The 15,029-nt window shown below is 38.9% G+C and overlaps 1 protein-coding gene across 23 annotated transcripts in view; it reads left to right on the forward strand.

Annotated features, from left to right (window-relative positions):
* MTERF1 (mitochondrial transcription termination factor 1) overlaps positions 1-8,281 on the forward strand; it is a 469,560-nt gene extending 461,279 nt beyond the window's left edge. For 14 of the 23 annotated variants that reach the window (XR_004261225.1, XR_004261224.1, XR_004261208.1 and 11 more), the window contains 3 exons: positions 5,113-5,259; positions 5,629-5,775; positions 6,101-6,761. Coding sequence is in view for 2 of the 23 variants with exons in the window: in XM_032253079.1 (XP_032108970.1) it covers positions 145-206; positions 5,205-5,259; positions 5,629-5,775; positions 6,101-6,124 (288 nt within the window). In the remaining 21 variants the exon portion in view is untranslated. Of the gene's footprint in view, positions 1-96; positions 207-5,112; positions 5,260-5,628; positions 5,776-6,100; positions 6,762-7,081 lie in introns of those variants that run through there. The other 9 variants (XM_032253079.1, XM_032253080.1, XR_004261216.1 and 6 more) reach the window with 8 other exon arrangements.
* The last annotated feature ends 6,748 nt before the right edge of the window (positions 8,282-15,029 follow it).

Consider the following 15,029-nt stretch of genomic DNA (forward strand, 5'->3'; position numbering starts at 1 on the left):
TGTACCCCTTTAAATGAATTATGGGGTGGGTGAATATTTGGGGGACTCCACTGGAGTGAAACACAGCTGTTGAATTATTTACATTCACTTGAAAAGCACAGAACACAAAAGCCCTGTAATTTCACCTCAGCGTTTCCAGTCTCAATGGGCAGATTTTGGCTGGCGCCCGAGATCCAGGCCCTGTCTCCAACAGGCCCAATGGCGAGGTATGACTTAACTCTCTGTAAAGGGCTGTTGATCGGCAGGCACCTCTCTTTGAGGACAAGAAAATAATCTAATAGGATTTATTATTCCTCTAAATACTTCCAGTTTTAGTGCAGTTAAGTTGATGTGAACATGTTTTTCTGTGGTACTGTCTTGCACTAGGATCTCTCATGCTCTCTCTCTCTGTCTCTGTGTGTGTGTGTGTGTGTGTGTGTGTGTGTGTGTTGGGAGGAGAGGCATGTGAATTTGTTTTATTTTATATTTTCATAAATAGCCAGGAGACTGAAGTGGGCATGGACAATCAGACCTCTAGTTTCTGGCAAGGAATTACAAACTTAAGGAAATCAGCTTTAAAAGCTTTTTTGGCCCTTCACATTGTTATTTAGCAAAACCTAACAAGGATATGAGAAAGGAAAGGAGGCAGTATACTTTTCAAGGAAACTAGCCTAAAACTATTTAGAGACATGCTATCTGCAGTTTCTATTAAAACAAACAAACAGCAAAAAAAAGTTCTCAATACCTTCCTTTCTTCCTAAGGTTTAAAATAATCCTTACGGCCAATACAATTACAGCATTTACTTCCAGTCCACATTCATTTTGTTAGCCCTCTCTAGCCTCAACTTTGCATATCCTTCACCACTAGAAACTACCTCATTTTAACTGGAAAAAAAAATACTGTAAAACAAAAGGAAAGACTCGTAATGATATATGGCTTTAATTCTTAGCAAAGACAAACAGTTTGTTACAGATGAGCATAAATTAAATGACTAACAACAAAATCTATGCTTTACTTGCTGATCCTGGGCTGACCTTTTCCAAAGATTTACTTCTGTTGTGGTCCCTGGGAAGAAATACCTATTGAGGGACAGGATTCTGACTGTAAAGAAATGATTATAATTCACAGAGCAGATTAGATGTTCACAAACAAGCTATTCATTTCTCCTAAACTTCCCAGAGCAAAACCCCACTAGACTATACTTTCACAAGTCCTGCATAAGGATTTCACTAAGAGCTCAGGCTATCTTACTTCCAGTTCCCACTGTACCTATTGCTGACTGTGGAATTCCCCACCACTAAGCATGGGCAGTCTGACTCACTCTAGGAACTGAGAATAGGGTCCTTTGCATCATGAAGTTCAAGGCTTCTGAAAAATAAGGAAGGTTAGACAGTGTAACCACACCAGTCAAATAAAGACCTAAGGCAAAATAATGCTGGGAAAACCTCCCAGCAGATTTGCTGATTTCAGTTTTCTTTCTTTTCTTTTTTGCTTGTTTTTATTTTTTTGTTTTTATGAGACAGAGTCTTGTCCTGTTGCCCAGGCTGGAGTGCAGTGGCTTGATCACGGCTCACTGCAACCTCTGCTTCCTGGGTTCAATAAATTCTCTTGCCACAGCCTCCCAACATGGTGGGACTCCGGGTTCACACCACCATGCCTGGCTATTTTTTGCATTTTTAGTAGAGACAGGGTTTTACCATGTTGGCCAGACTGGTTTCAAACTCCTGACCTCAGGTGATCTGCCCACCTCAGCTGGGATTACAGGCATGAGCCACCATGCCCAGCTGGTTTTCATTTTTGCTTCTATTCAATACAAAATGTTTAGTGTAAGGTATTTATATGTGGCTTCTTGACCTTTTAAGTGATTATTGAAAAGTATGCAATGTGAAGACCGTAATCCCAAACTCTGTCTCTCTCTCCAGCATCCAATTACAATTTTGGGTGCTCAGAGGACAAGTAGAGGGCAGAGCACTCCATTATAATACTGTTTACTTGTTTATAAGTCTGTCTCCCCCCACACAGCAGGAAACTCTATCAAAAGCAAGGACTGTGCCCTTTGCATCTTTTTATGCCCACTGCCTTATTTGGCACGTGGTACACAGCCAGTAAATACTTATCAAATAAATCCGTGAAGGTAAATTGAAAGCACACCATTAGTGTTAATTGGCAAGACCTTCTGTGGGCAAGTAAATGTGCCCGGGTAACCACAGTGTCTTTTGAGGCCCAACATTAAGCCCTTTTTCATTCTTACTGCCAGGCACAGAGCCTAAGAAGGCCTCAGTTTGATTTCCATATTTGGATCATGCTGAGTGCAGACCCCAGTTCTATAATCCATTTCTTTCTGAGGCTGTTGGCATCTCTGGAGTCGGGAAGTAACATCTGCTTCAGTGAGCTGATTACCGAATGAGAAAAAAGAGGTAAAGGCCAGCATTAGGTGGGGTCTGACTTAGCTTCAAAGGAGGCATATGGCATGTATCTTAATGAGAATTTACATATTCAGGAAAAATACATCTGAAGGGCAAATTAACTGGTTCAAGACGGAGTACGTAAATAAAATGTGGCTGATCAGACTGCCCCAGGTTGATGACACACTGTCTTGTAAAAGCCTTCGTATTTATGCTTCCCTTTCAGTTCCCACTGCATCACTCTGGTTGGTGTCCTGGTTTACCTCAAGTCTGGATTACTGTAGTGGCTGCTTCTATGGTCTATCTTTGCTGGATGTCTCTTTGTACCAAATTCTGCTCCACAAACTACAATGCTAATCTCCCTAAAACCAAGGCTTCATTTGCCTTGGTTTGCTCAGAAAGCTTGGCTCAAAATCAAGGCTTTCATTTGCTAAAAACCAAGGCTTCCCTTCTTTTCCTGGCATTGAAGTATTTCCTTGAGGATCTGGTCTTAATCTGCATTTTTATGCTACCTCCCTACAGAGTTCCAATCCATCTCTCCATCCCACCAGCCTGGTCCATTCATTCACACAGGGTTTTCTGATTGTTTTCTGCTATGTTTATTTGTCCTATTTGTATACAAAGCTGTGGGCGATGGAAGATCAGCTGGGAAGTCTTGGCCAGCAAGAGGGTCCCGACCTGTAAGAGGGGGTGCGCAGAAATAAAGAGAGACAGAAAAGCTGGGGTCTGGAGGACTGAAAAGGCAACACCTAAACAGCGAATTTATTTTTGTCCAGGGTCTCAATATATACCTTAAGATCAAAGGTGCTTACACAATCAACAATAAGAGGAATGGAAATTTACAAAATATAGGATCACGAAAACAATCTTAAGCATGACATTCAAGGATCATAAAAGTGGGCAGGCGGTATGCTTTATCTGTTTTTACCAAAACACACTTGTGAATAACAATACCTAAGAGTCACAAGCTAAGCCATAAAGTCATTATCTAGGGTTCAAGGCAGTCATACAGATAAAGTTAAACTTCTTGAAAAGTAAAGTCGTAAAGGTCATGCAGAGGCCTAGTGGAGACACAATGTCTAACAAAACCACACAACCCTTGCCCAAGCGTCATTGCAGTCAGAAGTAGAAACTTTTGCAACATCAGTCATTTCTTAGTTCCTTTTTTCCCATAGCTCGACTGCCTCCAGCAGGAAACTGTGTTTGGGCTCAAGCTCACCGTCCGGTGAGGCCCACACATTAGGGGGCCTTACATGGGAGCGATCCCCACACAAAGCTCTATTTACATTGCTTCTGCCCACCTATCCAGGTTCAGTTCAAGTCTCATCCACTCCACAAAGGCTTCTGTTGTCATTCTAGTCATCACCAACACTTCCTTCTCTGAACAACTATAAAACTATAGGACACTGGGAGGAAACTCATGTTTATCTATGTTTTAAGTATCTTTTGGTTCAAACATTATTCAATAGGTTAAAAACACGGGTTCTTTAGACATTTCATTGTCAGCTCACAGACTTTCCAATGTGAGGATCTCCTATGATGCAGAAAACGCATCTCCAGTCTAATAAGATAAGATAAGTATGGCAGGATGGGGTGCTCTGTCCACTTCATGTCTTTTGACCCTTTTAAAAATAACAGTGTATTAGAGTTATGTCTAGAGGAGTGAGCAGTATCAGCCAGAGAAAGGTTTTAGCTTTCAGAGAATTCCACTGTAAAGCATGAGAAGATCCAAGTGGAAAAAAATTTGTTGATTTGGATCTGAATGGTAACAGCTTGTGGGGCTGGCTGGTTAGAGTATAAGGCATATTGGCAGAACAAAACTGAATTATCCAAGAAGAAAAGGAGGGAATCCCAGGAAAGAAGGTGTTCCCAGGCATCCATACAAGGCAGAAACATAGAAACACAGCAGAAAGTGGCTTGAGGAGGATAAGAATGTCAACAAAATCTGCCCTACCTTTTGAACTCTATATGGATTTCTGAGCAGTCATGAGTTAGATTAAGTTATTTCTGGTGATGGACTCATTTTGTATCCATTTTCAGGAGATGCAGAGAACAAGAGTAAGGATGCTTCAGCCTATAAGGGACTAGATCTAGGGGTCCTGCCAGAGAGATTCTCCTGTGGAAATAGGAGGAGATGGTGGTGGTTGTGGTGGTGGTAGAGATGAATATGAAATCAGGGGGAAATCTACCTGATTGGTTCAGGTAGCCAACAGAAAAGAAGACCATTTATCTAATGTCAGCTACATAAATTTTAATAGCAATGCCTAGAATAAAACAGCTTCTGAAGTGCTAGACTTAAACCTAAAGACTGAAATCTGCCATTTATTCCACAAACACTCCTGGAACTTTGTTTTTTAGAACATGTTTTTCAAACATTTTTGGTCACCCACAGTAAAAAATATCCTATACAGGCTAATGTTTCTTGAAAAAAAAGTTTACTGAGGATAAATACAAGGCATTTTTTTTTTTTTCTAATTTGGTCTTGTCTTTCTTATTTGAAAAATGCTGGTCAAGACTTACTAAGTTGACTTCATGACCCACTAATTTAAAAAACCATGTTAGGACAAGCAGGCCTGGCTGACCTCTAAGACCAGAAGACAAGTGCTGAGAGAGACCCAGCAAGCCCTGCTTCTGAGAGACTGCCAGGGGTACTATTAATGGAAGATTGTAAAGGTTTCTTTTAACTTTTAAACTTTATCTTTCATTGCTTTGACCCTGTTGTTGCAGGAAAACTCATTAAGAAACCACACAAGGATGGAATACTTGCTTAGAGACATAGGAGTAGCCTAGAACCTAAGAATCTGTGCTTCCTTCTACAGTTGTCTTTGGAAGAAGAATAGACATTCAATGCAGACCAAAGATCACTCTCTGAAGGTAGGACCATGTTTTTATATCCCTTCAGCACCCAACACGGTGCCTTGCGTGAGGGAAATGCTCGGTAAAATGGTTATTTACACATTTTGAGATTCATACATTCTGGAAGAGCGTCTTTCAACTTTTAAAGGGTATTCCCCCTTTTGATAAACATGTACTCACATTGCTGACTATATAATTCCAGATTCTGACCCAGGACCTTTCACCTATCTGTGCTTCCATTTATGATGACCTGCTCTAGAAGATGAATAGAAAAGGAAATGATCATTTGTTTGTTGAAAACTATTAAGCTCCAGGCATGTGGCAAAATGTGTCTCATTTAAATCATGCACCAATTTTATGAGATAGGCATTATTTTCTCCATTTTAGATAAAGAAACCAGAGCTGCATGAGGTTAAAAGACTTGATCAAGGCCACAGAGCTAGGACACGGCAGAGCCAGGATTTGAACTGCCACATCTGGATGATTCTGAAGTCGACATTCTTTGCATGCCTTCAGAGTCGGTCTCATGTGGAAGTAAGTCTTTCAGAGCTTGCTGGAATGGATACTAATCTGGGTGCAAGTGTTAGCTCTTTCAAAACTCTCTTTGTATTGATCAGCCTCCTTGGATCTCAGTATTTCACATGATCTGAAATGTGAATCATGCCCTTCTCACAGCAGAACCATTGTGAAGATTAAATGAAGTAATAATTTATATGAATTATAAAGGAAGACCATTTTATAAATGTGAGATGCCATGTAATGCCTTGACTTCCTATAAGGGGTAAGGATAAATGTGGTATCCTATCTGGAAAATGATATATGCTCAATAAATGTTCATTTTCTTTTCTTCTTCCTTAAGGTGTTGTATGAGAAATCCACATAGGAGGAACCCAGGAAAACCATGCAGGTAAATGCTAGCCTGGAAGACAGAGGAAAAACATGCCAAGTGGAACCCACCAGAAGGACAGCAGCCAAAGCTCAAGAGCCCAGCTTTAAAAGACGTGTGTTCAGTGATGTGCTTTAAAATCTGTAATAAACTGTAGTATACTCTGGTAGTGAGAAAATGTTGAGTGAGGCACCTGGAGAGCTGAAAGACTATTTGAGGAGGACGATGATAACCTATTGATCATGTGAGTCAAGACTGTGGCGTCTTGTCTACGGATTACATGAGCGGTCTCCAATGGTGAAGATTTGAATACAGGTTGCCAAGCAACAATTTCAGAAGGGGTCTCCTTGCCTTTGGAAAATAAATGGAAAACTGGCTCAAGTTTCTGTTGTGGGTAGCCCCAGCAGTATGTATTAGCTTGGGGGAGGGTTAAGAAAATAGAAGGCAGTTTTGTTCCTATTTGAATTAACCCATTTATGGTTAATTCCATAATTCCATTTATGCAATTTTCTGTGTGTGAAAAATCAAACCTTGGTGATGACCTTGAGCAATTGGGTGTAAATAACTCCCACAAGCTTTGTGTTCCAATAATGGAACACTAGGCATACATGGATTAAAGTTCATAAATATTTAACTGCTTTCCAGTATCTGTATCAGTAGGTATCATCAGCTTCTTCAAATAGACTCCAAGAGCCTCAACTCTTCCTTACTACCAGCATATGATATAGTTTATTATAGATTTTAAAATTAGATTCTCCTGATCACCTGGAAGTCAGAGGAATCAGGGAATGAGGATTTGCTTTTTCAAATCCTCTTTCTTGTCCAGCATTTCTGCCCTGGCTGCTGGATTTCCAAGCTAATCACCTACAAGTTACACTTCTTTTTCCCGTCACTTCATCTCACATGCATTTTATGGACGTCTTACTCTATGCGGCTTTGTCCCCCAATTTATAGGGAAGCTCTGTTTGAGGATGTTGCTAAAAAAAATTCCCAGCCCTAGCTCACAAGAAACAGGATAGAAAGAATCTTCAAGTCACTGCCAAGGCCAATTTCAGGATGGATAAAGAGAACATTTTCCTGGTGTCAGTGCCTTGGATCTTCTGCCACTGAAAAGGTCATGGGCAAGGCTAGGTAGTTCTCAGGGTTGTGAAAATCAAGCGAACTACTAGAAATAAACATGTTTTATAGATTATGAAATGTTTCACAAATGCAAGGGAGTATTTATGTCAGAGGCTGGAGGGCCTAAGATTCACCTCCCCTCCTTTCCATGCTCTGATTGATAGAGATAGCAGGCCAAAGGAACCAGTATAGATCTTGCAATGGGTAGAGAAAATACCCACATCCCTCAAAATGCAGAGTCTACTAATGTCTGGATTAGAGGACACAGCTTGGAACTGAGGCCAGCATTAAATCTTTCTAATACGCTCCTGAATCCAAACCATATTATCTCCCTTACAGGTTGACTCCATCTGAGAAGCAGGCTCCAAATTCATTTATCCAGCTAGCTGTGGGCCTGGGAGTGGAAAGGAGCTGACGAGCTGTGGTACCCAGACTGCTCACAGCTACAACCATGACTCATGCACTACAGAAGCCCTGACGAGTCAGCCTACTCTTTCTCCTACTGGGAGGAGGGATATAGATGAGTGAAGAGAGAAGCCCCCAACAATACCCAAGGGAAGGGAGGGCAGAATGCCAATGGAAATGGGGTCAGCGGGGGTAAATTTCTCTCTTTCTCAATACTTCCTGTTTAGCGGGGACTGTGATATCATAGTTTAAATTTCCTGTGCAAAGCAAAGAAACTCATAATTATTTTGGGTAACTGACTTCTCTGTTTCATCCTGTTCTTTCAGTTACCCTCCTTATATTTGGTTCAGTGTGAGTAGTTAGGAACTGTGTTGTAAGCAAAAGCCTAAGTTCAGGATCAAGGGTAATAGAGGAGATCAAGAAGCTCCTGAAGAATGAGTTAAATGCAAGTGAAGAATGCATTTCAACAAGTTATTTTTTGGTGAGTTATGCTTTCTCAATACATATCTGTGTACAGTAACAAAATATATGTAGAGTTATTTCAAAATCTGATTCTTGAAATTCATGTTAAAAATAATTTTGTTATGGATTTAAATTTAATAGCTGTAACCCCCTTTTCCTATTGACACAATTGTTTTTCTTTTTTTTTTTTTTTTTTTTTTGAGACGGAGTTTTGCTCTTGTTACCCAGGCTGGAGTGCAATGGCGCGATCTCGGCTCACCGCAACCTCCGCCTCCTGGGTTCAAGCAATTCTCCTGCCTCAGCCTCCCGAGTAGCTGGGACTACAGGCATGCACCACCATGCCCAGCTAATTTTTGTATTTTTGGTAGAGACGGGGTTTCACCATGTTGACCAGGACAGTCTCGATCTCTTGACCTCGTGATCCACCCGCCCTGGCCTCCCAAAGTGCTGGGATTATAGGCGTGAGCCACCGCGCCCGGGCTCCTATTGATACAATTGTTTTTCTAATGGATTTTCTCAGGGAGGCAATCATCATATTGTAAAAGCCAGACTATCATTTTTCACCAAATATCTGCTGAGTATCTGGTGTATGCTACACAACATGAGATATACAGAATTGAATAAGATATGATGCATCCTCTAAAGAGCCAATATGAGAGGCAATGAAAACAATAATAATATAAAATGAACTAGATGTATGGAGTTATAATCAAACTGGAACTGAATAATTCCTCAGAGTGGGGTGTACATATATACATATATATATAGTAATAGTGTGATTATTAGTTTGAGGGGCAGGGATGGGGAGAACTTTGGAAGGACAGAAACTCAGGAAGGACTTCAGGGAGGAGGTGGCATTTGAACTGAGTCTTTGAAAGGTGGGTATTATTTAGACAACATAGAGAAAAGATGTAATAGACAAAGGGAGTAGTGAGAGAAAGACACTGGGTAGCTTGCATATTAAAAAGAGAGATAACTACTGTTGATTATAGTGCTTGCCAAAGGGAGCCATGAAAAAGAGAAAGCTGAGTGGAGATGAAATAGCAGAGAACTCTTCATGGCACACAAGGGATTTTGAATTCTGCTCTCCACAGTAGTAGGCCTTTATAACAAAGCCACGAGCAAACTACAGGATGTCCTACCTGTTTGGTATGTATGAACCTTGGCTTTGTCTCCCAAAAATTGGAGGTGGAGGGGGAGGTTATCTGGGAGGCTGTTGTAATTGCCAGGCAGGAATTGTGTTTGCCTGAGCTAGGACAGTTGCTGTGGAAACTGCAAGGAGAGGAAGAATGGCAAATGCCTTGCTCAGAAAGAACCAACGATATTTGATATAGTTGATGTCAACCTAGTGACAGCCAGGGCCCACCTGCTTTAACAGAGAGTCCCCTCATCTTTGTAATCGGTAATTTTTTTAAAATGAAGAATAAATATAAAATAATTTAGGTAAATACCAGCTGTCTTAAATCAATTGATTTTCAAGCACTGCTCCATTTCAGAGCTCAACAACACCTGAGAAACTTGCCCATGAGCTTTAAACCTGGCTCTCCACATCAGCTTGCTGTCCCTTTTTCATTTCTTTCACACATAGAGCTGCCATATACCATTTCCTTTGCACAAAGGGTTTCATAGCTATAGAATAGTTTGAAAATCATAACTCATCCAAACTTTATAGATGAAGGGACTGGAAGGATGCCATAATTTCTGGACTCCAGGTCAGATCACAAAACAGATAATAAATCCCCTTTTCAATATGCTTAATTCCCAATTTCTCTTTCAATGTTGTAACCCTGCTGTGTCATTATTATTCTGTTTTTCATCCTGGCACAATATTAACATCAGAGCTTGATTATAGATTTCTCAGTATTCAGATGTGGAAAAATCAATCATTTACGAAAAGAGCACCAGAGTTAGATTGGAAAGCTGCAGAGCCACTTTTGTGGAAGAGATTCTTGCCTGGGTATTCTCTGTCTTGTTTTATAATATCTGTGTAGCACCATTTTATGCAAATAGCTAATACTTTATTAACAAATCACATTATAGAGTTAGATTATTATGGATTTTCTGTTTGTGGCTGGAAAGTGTGTTTTTCTTAATAAAAGTAATTACAAGCCACAAATCCTCATGACGGTGGGGGTTGTTGACATAATAAAAGGATAATTTAGAAATCCAAAAATGGATCCGAAGGGTCAAGGTAAAAAGATAAGTAAAACGTATTATCCTTTTAATAAACTCATACTCCCTGAAGATGTCTGAGAAATACTAATAACAGCACACAAATTATTGCATTTCTAAAGAGGATTGATGGAATGCAGCCTTGGCAAAATTTATTTGCACTCTCTTGTATGCTTCACATTTTGTGATGACTCTATCATGTGCTTTCTCTCTACACCTCACATTGTACCAGAGCTTCTGAAACTCTAAGGTGTGCCCAGATCACAGATCAGCTCAATGATTACAACAGGTATGCAGATTCTCAATCAGTTTGTCTGAGATGAGCCTGGGATGCAGGTGATGCTGATGGTTCAGCAACTATACTTTGAGTAGCAAGGCTGTACATGCTGCTCTTCTCTGGCCCTGTGGAGTCTGGCCACTTCATAGGGTCTCCTACATCAATATTGCAAACAATTTTTTCTCAAACAGTGCTCCCTGATATTCCAGGGAATAGTGGGCATTGCTGAAGAGAGAGGGTAAGGTCCAGAAGTAAACTCACACAAGTACAGCTAGGACACTACCACTCTGTTAGAGCAGTTCCATTTTTATGAATTTTATATATAGGCTGTTGTTTAAAGAAAGAGCTCCAGTGCTTAAAAGGAAAAAAAAAATCTGAAAATGACAGCTCTAGGTTTTTCCGTCTTCATCAAGGAAAGCTAATGTTTGCTGAGAACCTACAGTATGCGAGTCCTATGCAAAAGGATTGCCCAAAGTTATACATTTGAGAAGACAGGCTAGGATCTCAGAGCTGTCTGATTTTACCTAAAGCCTAGTTGTTCCACATACACCATTTTTCCTTCCTGTCCTGCTTCTATGCTGTGTCCTAGCCTCAGGGGTCTAATGCTCTACTTTCTCTGTTGAGAGTGAGTAACATGAGAAACTATTCAGTATTTTCTAATGGATTCTATAAAAACATAGTGGGAATAAAAGGTCAATATACATGTATCAATGTATTTCTATATATATAGAAGCAATGAAAATTGAAAACTAAAATTTAAAAATATAAACCATTTGTAATAGCTCTAAAAATAAAATAGTTACAAATCTAGCAACTGTAGCTATATAATAATCATAACTAACATGCTATATTTGCTACATGTTCAATTACAAAATGCTAATGAAAGAAATCAAAGAAGAAAGAAACATCAAAGTGATAACAGATAACCCAACCACAGGGTATATTATGGCCACGACCATAGACTGTACTGGGTTGTTGACCCAGCTTATTTTTAAAGTCACAATGTTGCAGTGTGGGGTCCTGATCCAGACCCCAAGAGAGGGTTCACAGATCTTGCACCAGAAAGAATTCAGGGCGAATGCAAAGTGCAAAGTAAAAGGAAGTTTATTAAGAAAGTAAAGAAAAACAATGGCTACTCCATAGACAGAACAGCCCCAAGGGCTTCTGGTGCCCTACATAAATGGAGAGACATACAGTGTTCATTGTTTGGAAGACTTAACATAATAAAGATGCCAGTTATCCCAAAGTGAGCTATAATTTTAAGCAATACCAATAAAAATCCCAGTAATTTTTTTTGTAGATATAAACAAGTTTGTGCTAAAATTTATATGAGAGAAAAGAAATTCAAAGAGCTAAAATAATTTTGAAAAAAAGAATAATGTTGGAGCTCTTTCAGTATAAGTTAAAAATTTTTAGGACTTGCTATAAAGTTACAGTGATCAAGACAGTGGAATGGAATTGGTGAAGAGATAACAAGCAAATCAGAACAAAATATGGTCCATAAAGAGATTTATACAAATATGGCCATTTGATCCCTGACAAAGGCAATTGACAAAAACCATTCAACAAAGAAAGAATAGTCTTTTCAATAAATGGTTTTGGAACAATTTGTCTTTTTATGTAAAAATGTGAATTTGACCTAAATTTCACACTTTATGCAAAGATTAACTCAAAATGGAGCCTAGCTCTAAATGTAAAACATGAAACTACAAAACTTCAAGAAGAAAACATAAGAGAAAATCTTTATGACCTGGGGTTAGATGATGAGCTTCTAGAGATAACACCAAAAATACCATCCATAAAATAAAAATTTGATAAATTATTCTTCATCAAAATTAAAAGGTTTTGCTCTGTTAAGGACACGATCAAAAGAATGAGAAAATAAGCTGCAGAGTGGGAGGAAATAGTGCAAATCATGTATCTTCCAAAGGTCTTGTATCCAGTATATATAAAGAACGCTCAAAACTCAATAAAAATACAACAACATTTAAAAATGGGTAAAGGGCTTGAACAGACATTTCACCAAAGAGGATATAAGTATGACAAACAGGCACATGAAAAGATATGCAACATTATTAGCTATTAGGGAAATGCAAATTAAAACCACGATTCAATACTGCTACATACCTACTAGAATAACTAAAATAAAAATACTAATAATATCAAGTGCTGACCAAGATATAGAGAAACTAAAACTCTCATACATTGCTGGCATGAATGCAAAATGATATAGCTACTTTGGAAAGTGGTTCGGTGGTTTCCTATTGTTAACATATGCTTACCAGTGATCCTGCTCTATCAATCCTGAACGTTCATCCTAGAGAAGTAAAAAATTATGTTTCCACAAAAAGCTGAATATGAAAGCTCATAGTAGCTCTACTAGTTAAACCATCTAAATGTTCTGTTGCCCAACAGGTGAATGATTAAACAAATTGTGGTACATCCCTGCAATGAAATACTACTCAGCAATAAGAAAGAGTAGACTGTTGATACATTCAACAAATTAGGTGAATCTCAAAGACATTATGCTGAGTAAAAGAAGCCATTTCAAAAGGTTATTTATACTATAATCCCATTTACATGACATTCTTGAAAAGACAAAACTATAGTGATGGAGAACAGATCAGTGGTTGCCAGGGGTTGGAAGAGGGGGAAGTTGTGACTATCACATGACAGCATGGAGGAGTTTTTTGGGGTGTGATGCATGTGTACTTTTTATGGTGGTAATTACATATATCTACATGCTTTGAAATTCACAGACTGGCATACCAAAAGGAACAAAAGTACAAAACAAACAAACAAGCAAATGATGGTGGAAACTATTTTCAAAAATTTCCTGTTCTGGTAAGGTGGTTTTCAGAGCTCAAACTAGTCCTGCTGAAAATATTTCTTAAAATATAAAAGCATAGGGGAAAATGTTAAGTATTTTGTTATTTTGGATTTTTCTGTTCTAATTATGCAAGTAAATTGGTGTAGAAAAGCAGATGTGTTGTCATGTGTGATTGTTACCATGGTAGAGCATCAAAATTTCATAGTGATTGTTATCTCTGCTTTAATGTCGGGATTTTAGCAATGCATGGACCAACTGTCGTCTGATACACGGAAAGAAACATCAGAGTGATAACCGATAACCCCACCACAGGGTATATTATGGCCACGACCATAGACTGTACTGGGTTGTTGACCCAGCTTATTTTTAAAGTCACAATGTTGCAGTGTGGGGTCCTGATCCAGACCCCAAGAGAGGGTTCATAGATCTTGCACCAGAAAGAATTCAGGGCGAATGCAAAGTACAAGTGAAAGGAAGTTTATTAAGAAAGTAAAGAAAAACAATGGCTACTCCATAGACGGAACAGCCCCAAGGGCTTCTGGTTGCCCATTTTTATGATTATTTCTTGATGATATACTAAACAAGGAGTGGATTATTCATGCCTCTCCTCTTCAGACCATATAGAGTAACTTCCTGATGTTGCCATGACATTTGTTAACTGTCATGGCACTGGTGGGAGTGTAGCAGTGAGGATGACCAGAGATCACTCTTGTCGCCATTTTGGTTTTGGCCAGCACCTTTACTGCAACTTGTTTTATTAGCAAGGTCTTTATTGCCTGTATTTTTTGCTGACCTCCTGTCTCATCCCATGATTTAGAATTCCTTACAGTCTGGGAATGCAGCCCAATAGGTTTCAGCCTCATTTTACCCAGCTCCTATATAAGATAAAGTTGCTCTGGATCACATGCCTGACAACAACCCTTGACTAGAGAAATCTGCAAAGGAGATCTCTAAATATTGTACATGAACTAGGGATTACAGTCATTAACAACAGTAACATTTTTATTTTCAAATTTAAGAAGAAACAAAAAATTATCACCTGAAATCCAAATATAGTTTCATGGCAGGAAGAAACATACCATTTAGCTACATTGCATATACAATTAACTATGTATAAACATCATTTAAACCATCTCCATCATCACAGCATTCCTGGGTGTATAACAGTCGCAGGAAGGATAGAAGCTCTTCCACAAAAAAAAGCAGGGAAAAACTTTGCCACTTCACTCAATGTTATATATACTTTAATTAGCAAATGCATGCATATCTAAGATTGTTAGGTCTTTGGATGAATTGGTTCTTTCTATCATTATGAATTGGACTTCCTTATCTCTGGTAATACTCTTTGTCTTGAAGTCAGTTTTGTCTGATATTAATTTGGTTTTATTGGCTTTCTTACATTTAGTTCATTCATGGTATGTAGTTTTCTCACCTTTAAGTTTCAACTTCTGTCTTTATGCTTAAAGTATCTCTCCTGTAAATAGCATATAGTTGGGTTTTAGTTGTTATTGCTTTTTTTCTCCAGTCTGACAATCTCTGCCTGTTAATTGGAATGGTTACTTCATTCACATTTCATCTAATTATCGATATGACTGGGTTTAAGTCTATCATCTTTCTGTTTTTTATTTGTCCTCTCT

This window comes from Sapajus apella, unplaced genomic scaffold (assembly GCF_009761245.1).
Source record: "Sapajus apella isolate SASKATOON/1434 unplaced genomic scaffold, GSC_monkey_1.0 scaffold81, whole genome shotgun sequence".
Taxonomy (NCBI): domain Eukaryota; kingdom Metazoa; phylum Chordata; class Mammalia; order Primates; family Cebidae; genus Sapajus; species Sapajus apella.